The sequence below is a fragment of the Leptinotarsa decemlineata genome, unplaced genomic scaffold, assembly GCF_025532065.1.
Source record: "Leptinotarsa decemlineata unplaced genomic scaffold, Ldec_3_MD MMD2_tig00026363_RagTag_RagTag, whole genome shotgun sequence".
Classification (NCBI taxonomy): domain Eukaryota; kingdom Metazoa; phylum Arthropoda; class Insecta; order Coleoptera; family Chrysomelidae; genus Leptinotarsa; species Leptinotarsa decemlineata.
In genome coordinates, this window is record NW_027412706.1 from 934067 (window position 1) to 950869 (window position 16803).

The following is a 16803-nucleotide window of genomic DNA, read 5'->3' on the forward strand; positions in this document are numbered from 1 at the left end:
AGTCAAAAACTCCAAGTAACCTTCACCGGTTAATGTTTTGTTGAAACAATATGGTCCAATTATGCGATTTATCTATAATCCCTTCCCAAACATTTAATTTTCTGGGATATTGAGTGTGGGCCTCATCCAATGGGGATTTTCTCGGCTCCAATATCGACAGTTCTGTCTGTTGACGGTTACATTGAAAAAAAAATTTGACTCGTCGGAAAACAATATATTTTTTTTTAAACGAAGGATCATGCAGACACCTAACTTTCATTATTTCGCAAAACTCAGTTCTGCGATCTGGATCGTCTTCGTTGAGTTTATGTACCAATTGTACTTTATAAGGATGATACTTTTCACTTTTGAAAACACGCAATATCGAACTTTGACTTATGTCGTAATCGGCGGCAAGTTGTCGGGTAGGTTTATGTGGATTCTCCTCGATGTCTACCAAAATATCCAAATTTCTTCCCATCGTCAATCAATACACTCCTGCCTGGTTTTGAAATATCTTTGACAGTCCTAAATTCACGGAATTTCGTTCCCATTCTACCAACGGTAGATTGAGAAATGTGATGATCAGGATATTTATTATTGAACATTTCAGTTACATTCTTCTGGATTCTAGTTTTGTCCCCACATCCTAGTAGTATTAACACTTCTACTCTTTGACGTTCAGTCAAATGAGACATTGCTAGAACTTTTAGCCTATTGTCTGAAAGTAACACTGAACAAGAAACACAACCAAGAACTGCAAAACTGTTTCTCTTCAGCAAGTTCACAGAAAACATACTCTTTTTTACTCAACTAACGGCTGACAAACAACGGTTGGTAAAAGCAAATAAAAAAATTTAAGGTGCATGGCATATTGTACAGCGGACGGATTCAATGGAATACCCACGTGATACCTTTCAACACTTTGAATTTTTGGTTTCATTGTGACGCATGCACGAAATTGAAAAATAAAGATATGGCTGTACAGACAATTGAATACCCTTCAAAATGAGCTATCACTTAACCCCCTTTTGCATTACAAAAACATAATAACGTAGAAAATGAATTTATCCGTTACATATGATGGTGCTCGCTGTATATTCCGGCATTTTGTGCGGCCATCTTGGATTCACAATGATTCAGAATTTATTAAATTGTATTGTCATCAAAATTAAATGTGTGTACCAAATTTCAGATCAATCTGTCCAACAGGACCCAAACAAATGAACAAACAAACAGGGCAAGCTGAATGAAACCGTTGATTTTTTAAAGTCAAATGCCAACAAATCTTATGAAAAAATCGAATGTTTAGGTACTATTTGATATTTTATGTAAACATTTCTTATTCTAGCTCTTAATGTTTCATAACCTATGAAGTTTTGCAATCGAAAATAATAGTGTACATTCTGTTATACAATAATGATAGAAAAAATAAGAAAAAAGTTGCGGAACAATTTTAGCCGAGTTTTCTGAAACCGAATCAGTCGTGAAATAAGACATCGGTAATTGGGGGGTAACCAGAGCATCAAATCTATAACATGGTCTATCAAGCTGATGATGACAATTGAAGAGTAGCATATCGTGTAATGTATAATTTCACTCATATTTTCAGCGCCAAGACTGTAACGAACCGCAGAAGTGGAACAAACAATATTTTTACCGTTAGAGGAAATTAATGGGTCATGTCTCGTGCGGTCTTCAGTACAGGCCGTAATGAAGATTTCGTAATATAAGCGGAAGCCTTAACATTCCTCCAAAAATGATTTACTCACTCTCCTCATCGAACTATGGGAATATTTTTTTGAAGTGGATGGCAATTCGTCAGTCTTTAAAAGTTGGAGGTGTTAACACGCATTGAAAGTTTGCTCAGGATTTTTTTTCAAGGACAAAACACAAACACTACAGGAAAATCCTCAAGGCGCTCTAATAGCGGTGCCTATGCGAAAGTAGCACGGATTTGAATCGCTGCAGATTGAATCCATTTGGAAAAATGTTCTCAGGAAGTTTATTCCACATGAACGCAGTTCTCCAAATGAAAGAGTTTTTGAAAAGTGAAGTTCGAGGTGTACTGAGTTGAACTTCAAACGATGAGCAGCCACCTTCGTCGCGTATTTCTGATATGTACAGCTCTTGATGGAATCAAATGTGACAAGTTACTTGAACACTTCCCGATAAAGTATCTACAGGTGTTGCTGCAAATTAACCATCCGGTTCTGTTAGTGGTGGAATTGTGTATTTTGTAAAGTTTTGATCAAGAACTTCAGCTACGTCCAGAAGGATCTAGACCCGTTGGGATTGGCAAGTAGTTTATCCCTAATTCTCTGCTTGTGAAGTTCTTTGCTTTCACTGCCAGTTTTTTGTGCCACTGCCAGCAGGTGAGATTTTTGAAGGTGACAGCTTGCTCGCAATTCTTATTGAACCAAGGTTTGCCCATTGTTGAGAGAATCATATAATAAGGAAAGAAATGGAAATAATTCAATTGTGATACATGACGATATTATGGTAAGGCGAAGTCTTATAGAAATTCACGATGTCAACTATTGGGTTGTTTCAAAAAAGTTTTGTTTTAAACTGTTATAAATTTATTCATTTTTATTTATTTATTGATTATCCGTTTGACATATAAGTATGTATAGGATATGTCCAGCAATGAAGAACACATGAAAACGCAGTGTCCGTATCAATATAAAAACACTCTAAACTCAACACATAATATAAAATACAATACAAAAGAAAACTATTTTATGATATAAAAAATTCGTCTAGGTTATAAAAACAACTATCAATTAAATTTTTCAGATTTCGGGTAAATTCTTTAATTTTATTGAACTCCTTAATGTCTTTCGGTAACTTATTGAAGATATTTGAGCCCATCACATAAAGTGAATTAGAAGTAACCTTATATTTACAATACTGTATGTGGAAGTTATACTTTTGACGAGTATTCCTACTATGTAAGATTTCATTGGTGATAAATTTATGTTCGTTTTTAAAGACAAAAATTGACAATTCGAATATATACATGCCGTGTTAGGAATCACACGCTAAAAGGTAAGACCTCGTTAGTCCTTAGCTCGCACAAGCTTCTCAACTTCTGGGAGTTGTCGTTCGTATGGGGCGACAGCTGATTAACGGAAAAACAGATTAAAAATGTTAAATTGTCTAAATAAACTTCTTCAAGAGGCCTTTTTTAAGGCTTTGGCTATTATTCTCAAAATATACTTCTGCGCAACGAATACATTTGATATTGAAGTCGAGTTACCCCACATACATATGCCATGTCTCAGTCTAGAAGCTACTTGAGCATGGTATGTGCCAAAAGTTGATGATCTGTCAAGATATCTATTAGGTTTCTAGAGAGATAACCTAATGGGTTGATTTTACTCGTTAAATTCGAACAGTGTTGTTTCCATGTCAAACATGCATCAATGGTAGTTCCTAAAAAATTTGTCTTTTCTTTTCCCACAATTGGCATGTTCTCAATTTGAAATTGAATTGGCACGCAATGTTTTTGTCGATTGTGAAATCTAACCGATTGAGAGCATTGAGAGAATTAGCTCCGCACCAGTTCATAACAGATTGCAAAGTATATTTACATTTGTCTAAAAGTGAGTTTTCATCCATGTCAAATCGCCGGCATACATTGTTAAAGAAGTATTCTTAATATGTGATTTCAAATCATTTGTATATAAAAGGAACAATATAGGCCCTAATACCGATCCTTGCGGAACACCAATTGAAATATTTAACAAAGTTAAATTACATTTATCATAAGTACTCGTACTGTGGTTACTAATTGTAACATATTGTTGCCTATTTTCTAAAAATGATGAAATCCAGGAATGTACTACGCCACGAATGCCGTATGAGTGTAACTTTGACATTATGATTGACGCAGTCGAAAGTGAATACTTATTTAATTCAATAGACAAATTCCGTCAGCATAAAATTGTGAGTTCGGGATTCTATGAAATTGTCGAAGTCCGTTTTTGCCTGGTCCTGATTGGTGATTTCTGAAACGTGAGGACTGGCGTTGTCGTAGAGCAGGGCCGGACATTTTCTGTTGACTAGTTCCGGTTGCTATTGAAACTATTTTCGGTACATTCAGTCGATTTCCTCACAATAGGACTCTGCTGTTTGGTCCGGTTACAGGAAGTTATAATGAATCACACCAGCCGCTGGCCACCGTACAGTAGCCATGGTCTTTGTTGGTAGGTTTTCTCCTTTGGGAAGTGCCTGGGTGGCTCATCGGTGTCCAGTTACTGTCCCGAACAATACCTCCTGTTATCGTAGAGGATCCATTTTTCATCACACGTGACGATCCGATCCAAAAAATATTGTGTTGGTTGCGCAAAAGCAAAGAAAAACAGACCTCGAAACGTGACAATTTCTATCGATCTTTCAAATCGTGGGGTACCCACTTTCTGACCTTCTTGACTTTTACAATACGTTTTAATTCATCGAAACCCACATGGGAGCTGACGACCAGTTTTTCCGCCATCCCACGATGCGTGGGATGGGTCAGTCTTCACCAGGGTAATGAAATCCTCGTCCTGGATTAGGTGTAGGTTGACTATGACGATGCTCATCTCCGAGGCTGAAATTTCCAGAATGAAATATGGTAAAGCAACGTCGAACAGTGCGTTTATTAACACTATCATTGTCAAATGCCTGGTAGGGCTGCTTCGGTAGCGCCTTGGTTGATTTTGAATTCGTAGAGAAAAAGGGGCCAAAAATCACGTAGTGACATTATATAGTAATGAGCTAAGAGTTTTAGAATACTTCGAGTAATATCTATCTATCCACTAAAATACTACTAGGTGATTAGGTACGGTATAAAAAAAAAGGTGGCCGCCATTAAATGAATTCTTTTTTATGAATTTATTGTGAATTTTTGATCATCACGTCCGTTGATCGTGGAATCTGAGTATACCTATTAACAGTTTAAACATTTATTATTAAAAGTTTATTAACACTATCATTGTCAAATGCCTGGTAGGGCTGCTTCGGTAGCGCCTTGGTTGATTTTGAATTCGTAGAGAAAAAGGGGCCAAAAATCACGTAGTGACATTATATAGTAATGAGCTAAGAGTTTTAGAATACTTCGAGTAATATCTATCTATCCACTAAAATACTACTAGGTGATTAGGTACGGTATAAAAAAAAGGTGGCCGCCATTAAATGAATTCTTTTTTATGAATTTATTGTGAATTTTTGATCATCACGTCCGTTGATCGTGGAATCTGAGTATACCTATTCCAACTGTTTTCTGAAACGATTATTTGAGAAAGAGCAATTATTTCATGTTTATCTTAAAATTTTGTCTTCCAAAACTGAGATTTTGAAAAAACATCCTGTATATGTATTCATGAAGACTATCGCATATGACATCCGGACATTTCATTTTTTTGACGTATTAAGGCGAAAGTTTTCAAGTGAATGTTGGGTTTTGAGAACGGAAAAAAAGTGTTTTACATCGATACATCGGCCACTTGAGAATTGATTTTTCATTTTATTGGCAAAATTCATGATTACGGAATGTGGAAGGTTAAATACCCAAAAAAACAATAAGCTAACTAATAAGTGGTATCGTCGGCAGAAATTAGGACGATTATCACCAATAACTTTATTTCAAATTCTAAAAACTTCTCTCTCAAAAAATAGCTATTCTTCACTTCGAGTATGCCTTGATAGCCTTAAGGAAGAAAATGATTTGAATTCACGTAATCAGGGAAAGGTTATCAAAGCCCAATTATTCATGTTATTATCTAGAGGTGAATATTTACCTATTCCTGATTATGTATAAAATTTCATGGTGAAGGAATGAGAAAGTTGTTGGAAAGATAGCCTTATTTGCACACCAATTGATAATACGGATTCATTTGAATATTTTTATTCATCTAATAAATACCTTCTGAAATAGCATATAGGCATTATTACGAAAGTATTTGATTTATCTGACAAAATGTCCACAAGACAGTCTGTCTGTATTACCTAAAGTAATATCCTTTATAACTTATTTGTATTGAAAATTGAATCACAGGTAACTTGAAATTTTGTCGATTTATTTCTGGTAGAGAATTGATATTAAAATGTCAGAGGTAAATGGAAATGGAATGCTTACAGGTATAGGTACAGCTAATGTGTATCACTTTGTTCATTTTGAAGAAATCATATAATGAAACCTGTTAGTTTATCTCTCTTGTGATTGAATATAATGATTACATACCATGATTGCAGATCATTATCAAGGAAGCAATCCTAATTTGTACCTTCAATCTACTGGTAGAAATGTCCTACTATCCCAATTGTCGACGCCTAATTTACTTCGATTTTTTTCCCTACATTGGATATATTATGTGAACAAACATAGTGGTAATCGAACTAATCGAAGGTGAAAGTAACGTAATTCTGACTAAAACACACAATAGTCATCTTCATCTTAATCAGGTTGGAAACTTCTCCCTTACCCTTTCGACTGTCTTTCGTCAGGAAGATGAGTGGTTCGCGACATAAAGGTCAATGACATCTATGCCGCTCTGGCCTTGTGTACCCCTTCCTGACTGGGGTATTTGATGAACAAGCTGTTCATTTTAACAGACGTCGTGGAGCCTTCACTCAACCGAGCGACGGGGCCTTCTGAATCGAGTGGGGTCGTCTGCAGTGTAAGCTTCTCTAACTAATGGGTTATCATGAGTTTTCGTTGACTCGAAAACTCTCTGATTCCTCGACTGGATGGACTGCCGTATAGTTAACTGCTTCAAATCTCTGCGGATGACTTCATTCCGCACGAATCATGGATCATTCATCAGCATCCTGATTAGTTTATTTTGCAACCTTTCCAAAATGGAGAGGTTTGACGGAGCGGTTTTTCCCCAAGCGCCTGAAGCATACATAATGACAGGCTTGAACATCGTATTGTATAATAAAATCTTATTTTTAAGACTGAGCTTGGACTTTCTGTTGATCAGAGGATAGAGTTTGGCTGTCCTCATTTGTATTTTGCTCTTGATGTGTTACGTCTCCCCAAATGTATCCGAGTTTTTTCTTGATTCACCCGAATCTTCCATTCCAGGTACCAGCGTTCGAGGTCGTCCAATGCGCGTTGCATGTAGACGACCGCCAACGCTCGACACATGGAAGAAGCGAGGAGAGTCGTATCATCGGCGCGGCGTAGAGAGAAACCTTCACGTGATCCAACCTCGGAAGGTCGCTCACGTAAAGGCTGTACAGTAGTGGAGACAGCACAGCTCCTTAAGGAACTCCAGCTTGAATTTCCCTGACGGGAGACAGGGTTCCTTCAACTCGGACCTGAAGTGTTCTGCCTTTCAGAAAGGACCTAATCTACCGGATCAGGCCCCATGGCAGGTCGAAATCGAGCATTTTGTGTAGTAAGTCTTCATACCATACTCGGTCGAAGGCTTTCGAAATGTCCAGGAGGACGAGATGGACTGTCTTCCCATTGTTTAGCTCTGAGATGGAGTTTTCGACCAGTCTCAGGGCCTGCAGCTCGGTGGAGTGTGCCCTCCTGAAGCCGAATTGTTCATCAGGTAGAACATTTCGGTCTTCAACTTCTTCGGTTAGACTTTGCAGCACAACACGTTCAGCCTACTTAGCCGTTGAGCAAAGCCGACTAATCGAACGATGATTCTGGGGAAACAGCGGGTTCTGGCCCTGTTTCTGACTAAAAATGTTAGTTGGGGTATTTTATACACTCGCTGTCAAAAAAAGTCAAAATCGTTTCAACTGCCAATCAGCTATGATTTTAAATTTCGTAAGATTACCAAGCAATTAGTTGGTACGAACTGGCCATACAAGTCACCCCTCGAGGTGGAAAATGGGCAGGATTCGAACCTGGAACCAGCAGTGGCGTCATGTTTGAATTTTACTAAGATACTGTACAAAGACTATTGCAAAAGCAGTTGAAGTCTCACTATCTCACTATAAGACTATTCATTGAATTTTTAACGTGTCAGAAAGCAATACGTGTTGCAAAAAAATCGATAGAATTATTGAAATAATAGGCATGTCTCATAGCTGATAAATGAAGAGAATGTTTGACAATAACTTGTAGAAATCTATTACAATCACACAAATTGAATTGTTATATTTTTCCAACATTACCTCATGAAAACGAATTACTCCGACCTGGAATGAAGACCTTTAGAGAACACCATATATTCTTCATCGAGCTTTGTCTCCAACAGTCTCTTAGATATAAAAACGCATGTCTGCAGATCCTAGTGACCTACACACACACATTCCAAGTCAGTCAATATTGTTGAGGAGCTAACACTAATTATGAAGTGCAGTAAACGGGTTTTTTAATCATTTTTGTACTCTCAGTCCATTATGAAGTTACAGATTCAGTTATGAAGTCGTTTCACGTCTAATAATTTTTCATCAAATATTCGGTTCCGTTATAAATGATTTTTCTAATTTCAGTGAGGATGTAACACTCTTCTCTCCGTTACTTGTGTTAAAAAAAATCTCGTAGAGAGTAGATTCTTTGAATCACACAAATCTTCAATAGGACTCGTTTAAAGTTGACACCATCAAACCGTTGCAATTGGTTATATTATGATAATAGTAAAACGCAGAACACAATATGGATTATTTTTACTTTCAGTATGATTTCAATGATAACTACGACGTTAGAAAGTGATGACTGTTAGATTTAAAAATTTGGAAGAGATCAAGTAACGCTGATCGTGTTTCAACTGACGATGTAACTTCGAATATTTCGAATATATTTTATCTCCAAACACGTTTTATAACGAACAGTACCTATGGTTTCCCAAGTAACATCAAATTCGAGAATTCTTGTGTATTGATTTCTCCTAAAATTATATCCCTTTCAATTTATATCAAATAATAAACGCAATTTTCCAATGGAACATCTTGTAAATTACTCAATTCTTCAATTCAACAACAGAATACCAGGTAGTTATGATGCCTTTCCTATTCAACTCTATTCGCAGAAATGAAATATGTTCATATTTAATTTTTTTGTGTTCATCCCTTCTTCAGAAAAAATTCTAGAAATTGTTTTTCAATGTAATACACAGTATATTGCTGAAATAGTCGGGAAACTAGAAAATTCCTCATATACAGTGAGGATAAGTATATATTTCTAAATTGAAGGGGTTATATTTTTAGGAGTGATTAATTTTTGGGAAAGACAGTTTTTGGCTTTCTACTACTATATCTTGATACAAAGAAAGGATGAGAGAATCTTCCAAAGAGAGGAAGAAAGTAATCAATTTGAAAATAAGTAACTCTATACATGGATGTGTAGATCATGCAAAGAAGTAACTTTCAGACACAAACTGAAAGAAAGTCCTCCTGAAATAGCTACTTTCATATAAACATTGAATTACACGAAAGAAAAAAATTCTTTCGAAACAAATACTTCTATATGAACACTGAATTATACAGAAGATACTTTTCTATACTCAGTTTGTATTTCAAACATTCGTTGTGGAATAAAAATCAGATATCATTCACATGAGTTCTACTCTAAATGAATGGTAACAAATTGCACTTACATGGAACACTGTCACCCTTACTGGTATACATCGATGTTTCGCCTTAAGACACTTGCCCTAATGCTCTTCAGTACCAAATTGGATAACATTATAGAACATACACACAATTCATTCATGAATTACGATTTTTTAATGTCACGGAATAAGCTTGATCTGCTTATGTCATCGATGACATCGTAATGACATTCATTCACCTATTTGATTTAATCTCAGCCAAGAGGAATCTTATTTGAATTTCCATCCTTGTGAACTCAAAAAAACTTTTTACAATATATTCTAGATTAATTCCTCACTGAACATTGATTTGAAAAATGAAAGAAGTAGCTTGATGATAACTTTCAAATTGGTTTTTGAAAAAACAGTTTTTGGCTTTCTACTACCCCACCTTCATACAAAAAAATGTTTTTTTTCCTTTCTTCGAAAGTATCTCATATTTTTTTTTGTATAAAGATGGAAAAGAAGGTAGTGAAGAACAGAAATGTCGAAAGGAATCGACAGTTTCTACCTTTTTTTTTTCTCCAGAACCAGATGTGATTATATTATTCTCATCGAAACATAGTGCCCCTTAATATGAAACATTCACTTCATTTGGCCGTCCCTGTAACTACAATATCATCCGAAGACGATTATGGATACTAACAATCGGAACGTCGTGAAGTAACATGGTTTGGAATCTTTTAATTTTTAATTTTCATTTTTTGATTTTTATCTCGTGTTAATAGTTCAATTTTTTTGATTTTTCGGTTGTTGCTTGTATTTTATTTGATTGTAATTTTATTTTTTTTACTTAGTATAATTGCTATTTTTCAGCCAACCTTTTCAATTTTTTACAGATTCTTTCAGGTATTTCAAATCAATTTATATCATATTAGACAATGGAAGTCCGAAATAACCTTCAAACATTCAATATTTTATCTATGAGATTCAATTGAAATTCCATTAAAAAAGTGGGCCACTATGTTCATTACAGATTTTTCCCTATTATTAATTAAACACCTTAAAAGCTAACGTAGCTTCCATTGTGGAATTGGCCGCGGTGGTAGTGCGCCCGACTCACGATCGGAAGATCGTGGGTTCGACTCCCGCCTCGACCAGATATTTTTTTCGAGATAATTTATCTGGTTGAAGCGGGGATGATCCTGCAACCGTGTTAGGAATCACACGTTAAAAGGTAAAACCTCGTTAGTCCTTAGCTCGCACAAGTTTCTCAACTTCTGAGAGTTGTCGTTCCTATGGGGGCGACAGCTGATTAACGGAAAAACAGATTTCAAACAGATTCATATAAAAACATTTTTAAGCACATAACCATTTGGAGATTGAAATCCGTATTCTTGTTCTGATTCATCTTTTGATTAATTCCAGTACATCAATGAATTGAATAGATTAGAACGTTTTACAACATTATTTGTAGTACACCTGTTTGGAGCAACTCCCACGCTGTTTTTCGAATCTGTTCTGTTTACCAAATAAAGTGAATGATTACATGGAGTGCATATTAAATAATGTTCATATATATGTGCTAATTCTATTCATCTATGTAGTATGTGACAGTGGTTGTACAATTCAAAGAAAATGTATGTATCTGTGTGTGAACTTTCAAATCATAAATATATTTGTGACCCACTACCCAAAACACAAAACTGGAAAAGTATTTCATTTTAGATTGAAGCAGTTATTCCAACTGACTATTATGTGTAAATCTTGATCGATGGCAACTTCTGAAACCAGCAAAGAAAACAGATTATTTCTAAAAATTGAAAGTGTAGTCTATAAAAACGAATATTAGTCTCAACTGATAATGATTACCAACTTTGAGATGTTTAAAAGACTTAACAAGGAATGTAATGGTAATTTGTTTTTTTTTAAATATGTTTATCAAAGAACAACTTTAAATTGATAGAGAATCAACACTAATATTTTCTTCGTTTGCTTGAAGGTGATTGACAATGTTTCATGATGAATTTCACTAGTTCGGACTTCCATTGTCTACTATATAAAATGATTTGAAATCCCTGAAACAACTAAAAAAGAAGAATTGAAAATGAGTAGCTGAAAATAACAATTATATTAACCAAAATTAACCTGAAATGAAATAATAGTGAAATAAAATACAAGTAAAAATAGAACAATTGAATGAATAAAAATAAAGAAAAATAAAATAAAAATAAAATAAAAATAAAAAAGTGGATAGATTCCAAGTCACGTTAGTTCACGATGTTTCGGTTGTTAGTATCTACAATCGTCTTCGGGTGATGACTGGACTGATTCCTCCGAGAGATGACTATTTATAGGTCGTTCGAGTACTTTCACTTATCCCCGCTTTCCATTTTCCGCTTCACTGGTTCCGTGGGAGATGACCGTTTTGGCGGGAGTCAGCCATTTTTCGCTTGATGATGGGTTTCCATATGTTGCGTATTTCTACGCTGGCTTGGCTGAATACGTTGTTGGACAACATGTATGCGGCTTCCTTGAATTTTCTCTTAAACCAATGTTCCTCTCTGTGCTAGATCTCAGCTTGGGACCACTCGATGTTGTGTTGATGGGTCCAAACATGGTCTGCTATTCCTGATTTGCTGGTTTCCCCTCGCAGTGTGTGTTTCTCGTGCTCGGCAATGCGAACATTCAATGGCCTCTTAGTTTCACCAATATAGGATTTTTCCCACTCACAGGGTATCCGGTAAATGCAATTCTTGGAATCGCAGTCTGCGTTTGGTGGCCTGGTTTTCGTGAGGCTGCTACGGATAGTGTTACCGGATCTGAAGCAGGTTCAATTTATTCAATTGTTCTATTTTTACTTGTATTTTATTTCACTATTATTTCATTTCAGGTTTATTTTGGTTAATATAATTGTTATTTTCAGCTACTCATTTTCAATTCTTCTTTTTTAGTTGTTTCAGGGATTTCAAATCATTTTATATAGTAGACAATGGAAGTCCGAACTAGTGAAATTAATATTTTCTTAATGTTACAATTCTTCAAGTTCTTACTTCATTAACTTCAATAACTAAATGAAAAAGTGTTTTTTGTATAACTCAATGTTCATGTAAAAGTAGTTCGAAAGGACTTTTTCTCTCAGTTTCTATCTGAAAGTTACTTCTTTGCATGATCTACACATCCTTAAAGAGTTCCTTTTGAAATCAATTGGTTTCTTGCTGTCTTTGAAAAATTCACACATTATGTATAAAGATGGAGAAGTAGAAACCCAAAACCTTTACATAACTCAACCCTTCTCTGACTAATGTGACAGTGGCAGGTTAAGTACATACAGTATTTTCATTTTAAAACCAGAATGAGTTGAATAACAAATCACCCCTTAGCCTGACACCATGAATTTTAAATACCATCATATTTAACATATTATAGTAGAATAGCCTAGACAATTTTATGATCCATTGAGGTCCAACATATTTGAAAGGGAGTAAGAGCAATGAAATATCTAATTATTTCTCACGTACATTCGAAACTACTACAAAATTCGTTTCAGCATAATCAAAGAGTAGGTATGTTGAATCTTCTGATTTTATTCTTATAGTCTTACTTTTCAAATTTCATTGTATATGTTCATTTACAATTTCAATTTGTATTTTCACTTCCTATGTGACTATTTTGTTGGAAATATATCTCTTCATATTCCTCAAATACGGGAACTTGATGATAACTCGGTGGGTACACCAAATTTTCACAACTTGACATCCTTTTTGCTTTCAGATTTTGTTCAGTACGTTCCGAGTTACACTTTCAAAGAATTCTATTTTTTAGAGAACAGATTTTTTGTGAAATGAACTCCTTGAGATAATTTTCCTGAAATAATATGATTCACTGTGTTTTCATACTGAAAACATTATTCTGAATACTAGCAATTTCATAGAACTCGAAAAGAATATGCGACGTACCTACAGTTGATGTATTTAGTCAAGTAAGTCAGGTGACTCAGTTGCCGGATCTGCGATCTCATGTCAAGGTACGATATATTTTAACAAAGAAATCCTATTGTTTGAAAATCTGAGGTTAGTCATTAACGTATTCTTTAATATATTCGAACAAACTTTCAAACGAATGGTGTTGTTGAAATTTCTTGTTAATAAACGGTTTCTTTTATTTAGCTTGCCCTGTTTGTTTGTTTGGGTCAATTTTAGTATTTGAAGTTTGACCCCCTTCTTGTTGAAATGGTGATCTGATATTTGATACATATTGATGACAATACAATTTAATACATTCTGTATCATTGTAAATCCAAGATAGAATGTCGGATTACATATTATTTCACAACTGCCTCAATATGGGTATCGAATGACAGGGCTCGAATAGTAGAATAGCAGTACACTTTGAAAAAGATGAGAATTGAAGATGGCTGCAGCTACAAAATGGCGGAATACATATTGTTTCACAACTATCTCAATACAGGGCTCGACTAGTAGAATAATGGTATACTTTGAAAAAGATGCAAATTCAAGATGCCGCATCTACAATTAAACAGAATGAGAAGAATTGAATTACAAAATTTGAAACTAAAAACTTGAAAACAAAATAATTTTATGTCAAAAATCGTGATACTGATATAGATAATGTACTGAAAACAAACAAAAATTCGGAAGGTCCTAGGTAGCTTTCACGACACCACTCTCCTCAGCAATCTACGGTATTGATCAGATAAAAAAATAATAGAATCGTTGGGCGCAGTATTTATATATTTACTCATGCTATCATGCTAGTTGTTTTCATAGTATTGCTGAATAACAAGGTTATCATTAAAAAAATGGACATTTTGAAGAAAAGATAGTTGAAACTTTCTATGTTTTTTACCACTTTTATTTGTAACTAACGTTACTGCAGTTTCGTCCTATAAGGACATTTTCAAACTTATACATTAAACTAACAATGATCGATTACATTAGCCCTTATATAACACCACTGTAGGTGATAATAGAGGTACTCAGCTTGATTGAATATCTGAATTTAACAGGTTGTACCAGCAATGTTTATGCTTGTGAATTTCCAAGGATTCCAAATAATTGAGTTTGCAACCCTTCCTTGCAAAATTTCCGTATGTTTAGATTCGAGAACTTGTGGTTGCATGCCAAGGAATTGTTTGAAAACGTCGAATCTTTTTTTACCCAGTCTCAAGGACCTTTCATGTTCAGCATACTGTTTTTGGAAACTTAGACCACATTGTCCTACATAAACACTATTACACTCCGGACACTTAAGCTTATAAACTCCAGATTGCTTCAATTTGTCCACTTCATCTTTGGCTTTGAAAAGGAAATCAGATAACCTGGCATGTGGTTTGAATGCCACTTTCACATTGGTTTTTCTGAGAGGGTTTCTTCAATAAAAATCAATGTGGAAGTGGCATTCAGATCACATGCCAGGTTATCTGATTTCCTTTTCAATGCAAAAGATAAAGTGGACAAGTTGGAGAAATCTGGAGTTTATAAGCTCAAGTGTCCGGAGTGTAATAGTGTTTATGTAGGACAATGTGGTCTAAATTTCCAAAAACAGTATGCTGAACATGAAAGGTCCTTCAGATTAGGTAAAAATGATTCGACGTTTTCAAACCATTCCTTGGCACGCAACCACAAGTTTCCGAATCTAAACGATACGGAAATTTTGCACTATGCAAGGAAGGGTTGCAAATTCAATTATTTGGAATCCTTGGAAATTCACAAGCATAAACATTGCGGGTGCTACATCCATCAATTTATTGAAATGGGTATTTATCGATATCATTTTGAGATCTTGTGTTATTACTTTCCATAAAATAGTAAGAAACTGAAGTAGTTTACAAAATCGATCATGTTCAAATCATCAGTGGAAAAACATTTCTAAAATCGTTATTTTTGTGAATCCGTTGCTAGAATTGAATTGATTCGATTGACGATATTGGATGAGTCACTGGGGAAAATAAATAATAGCTTTGACCTCAAATAATTTCCTTCATCTCTGGTTATAACTCCAGATCTGAAAGATGGCAATAAGGAAGACATCAGATGAATGCATTCAATTTCAGTTAGCAATCAATTTTTAAAACTGAATACTTTATATTGCTTGGGAATGGAATTGTTTCACACAATGAAAAGTTAAATGAATTCTTGAAGTATATCGAATTGCAATTAAATAATTTCACAGAAGTTTAGATGTGGACATCCAACCAATAACTACTACCGACATCTTCAAAAACACTCAACATATAATCTCTTGCAGGAGAAAGTGGCTTCCGATGTATCTGACACCAAAGTGAAAACGCCGTGAGAGAACTCAGCATCACTGCAATGATCATTTAATTCTTCAATCAAGTCCCAAGAAGTAGTTCCAATGACGAAATAACTGTGACCTCTGTACGTGCTTTTTATATACTGTTAGACTACATCGAACGTGAGCGAATTTTAATGAAATTCTGTGTTTAGTGTATCGGGTAATTGTCCGGTTTTGAAACAAATGTAAGACACTTGAGGTTCGAGAACAATGACGGTGTCTATGGAGAGGAAAGGGCACAGGAAAAACTCGTGGGATTCCAAGGTAAGAATTAGTTTTAACGAAAAAGGTATATTTTTTTTAACTACCCAGAGAATGAATGAATCTATGAATTTTTTAATATATTTCCGCAATGCTATAATGAATGTCATGAAACCAAAACCACTGATATAGTATACACCTTTATAGTTAGAATAATAATATTAAGTGTAATTGCCATTAAAATTATCACGTCTTCTTTATCTTGAAATCAGTTGAAGTACCGAAACATAATATTGTCTTTCAACATCAAAGAATCTTTATTGTGAAAACAGTGCTGCAAATAGGAATGACAAACAAAGTCGCTTCCCGCTGTCTGTCCCTATGTTATGCTTAGATCTTTAAAACTATCCAACGAACGGATTTTGATGCAGGTTTTGTAATAGATAGAGTGATTCAAGAGGAAGGTTTATATCTAAATAACATATATAATATAGTAGAGAAACACTGATAATTTCAGAGGTTTCTAATGTGATGTCGTGAATGAACACATGTTTACATTGCAAACGCCGGCTGAACCCTAAAGATATAGATCAAAATAATGTACTATAGTATTGTACATCTTAAACAGCTCCACAAAAAAGCCTGCGATGGTATATGTCTATCTCTTAGGGATAACCCACAATAACCATTTTTTATCCTATACTTATTTACGAAGCGATTTGAAGCACTATAGCATTAATCTTTATCCAATTTGGTACCTTGAATACATTGTGTATTTAATATAGATTGATATGGCCCTATAGAGCATGTAATTCAAATG

The 16803-nt window shown here is 35.0% G+C and overlaps 1 protein-coding gene across 1 annotated transcript in view; it reads left to right on the top strand.

Annotated features, from left to right (window-relative positions):
* Positions 1-16803, top strand: part of LOC111507749 (atrial natriuretic peptide-converting enzyme) — a 140997-nt gene that overhangs the window by 47819 nt on the left and 76375 nt on the right. Inside the window, exon 2 of the mRNA XM_074185155.1 lies at positions 15732-16046. Within this exon, the coding sequence (XP_074041256.1) occupies positions 15993-16046 (54 nt within the window). The 5' untranslated portion in view covers positions 15732-15992. The remainder of the gene's footprint in view (positions 1-15731; positions 16047-16803) is intronic.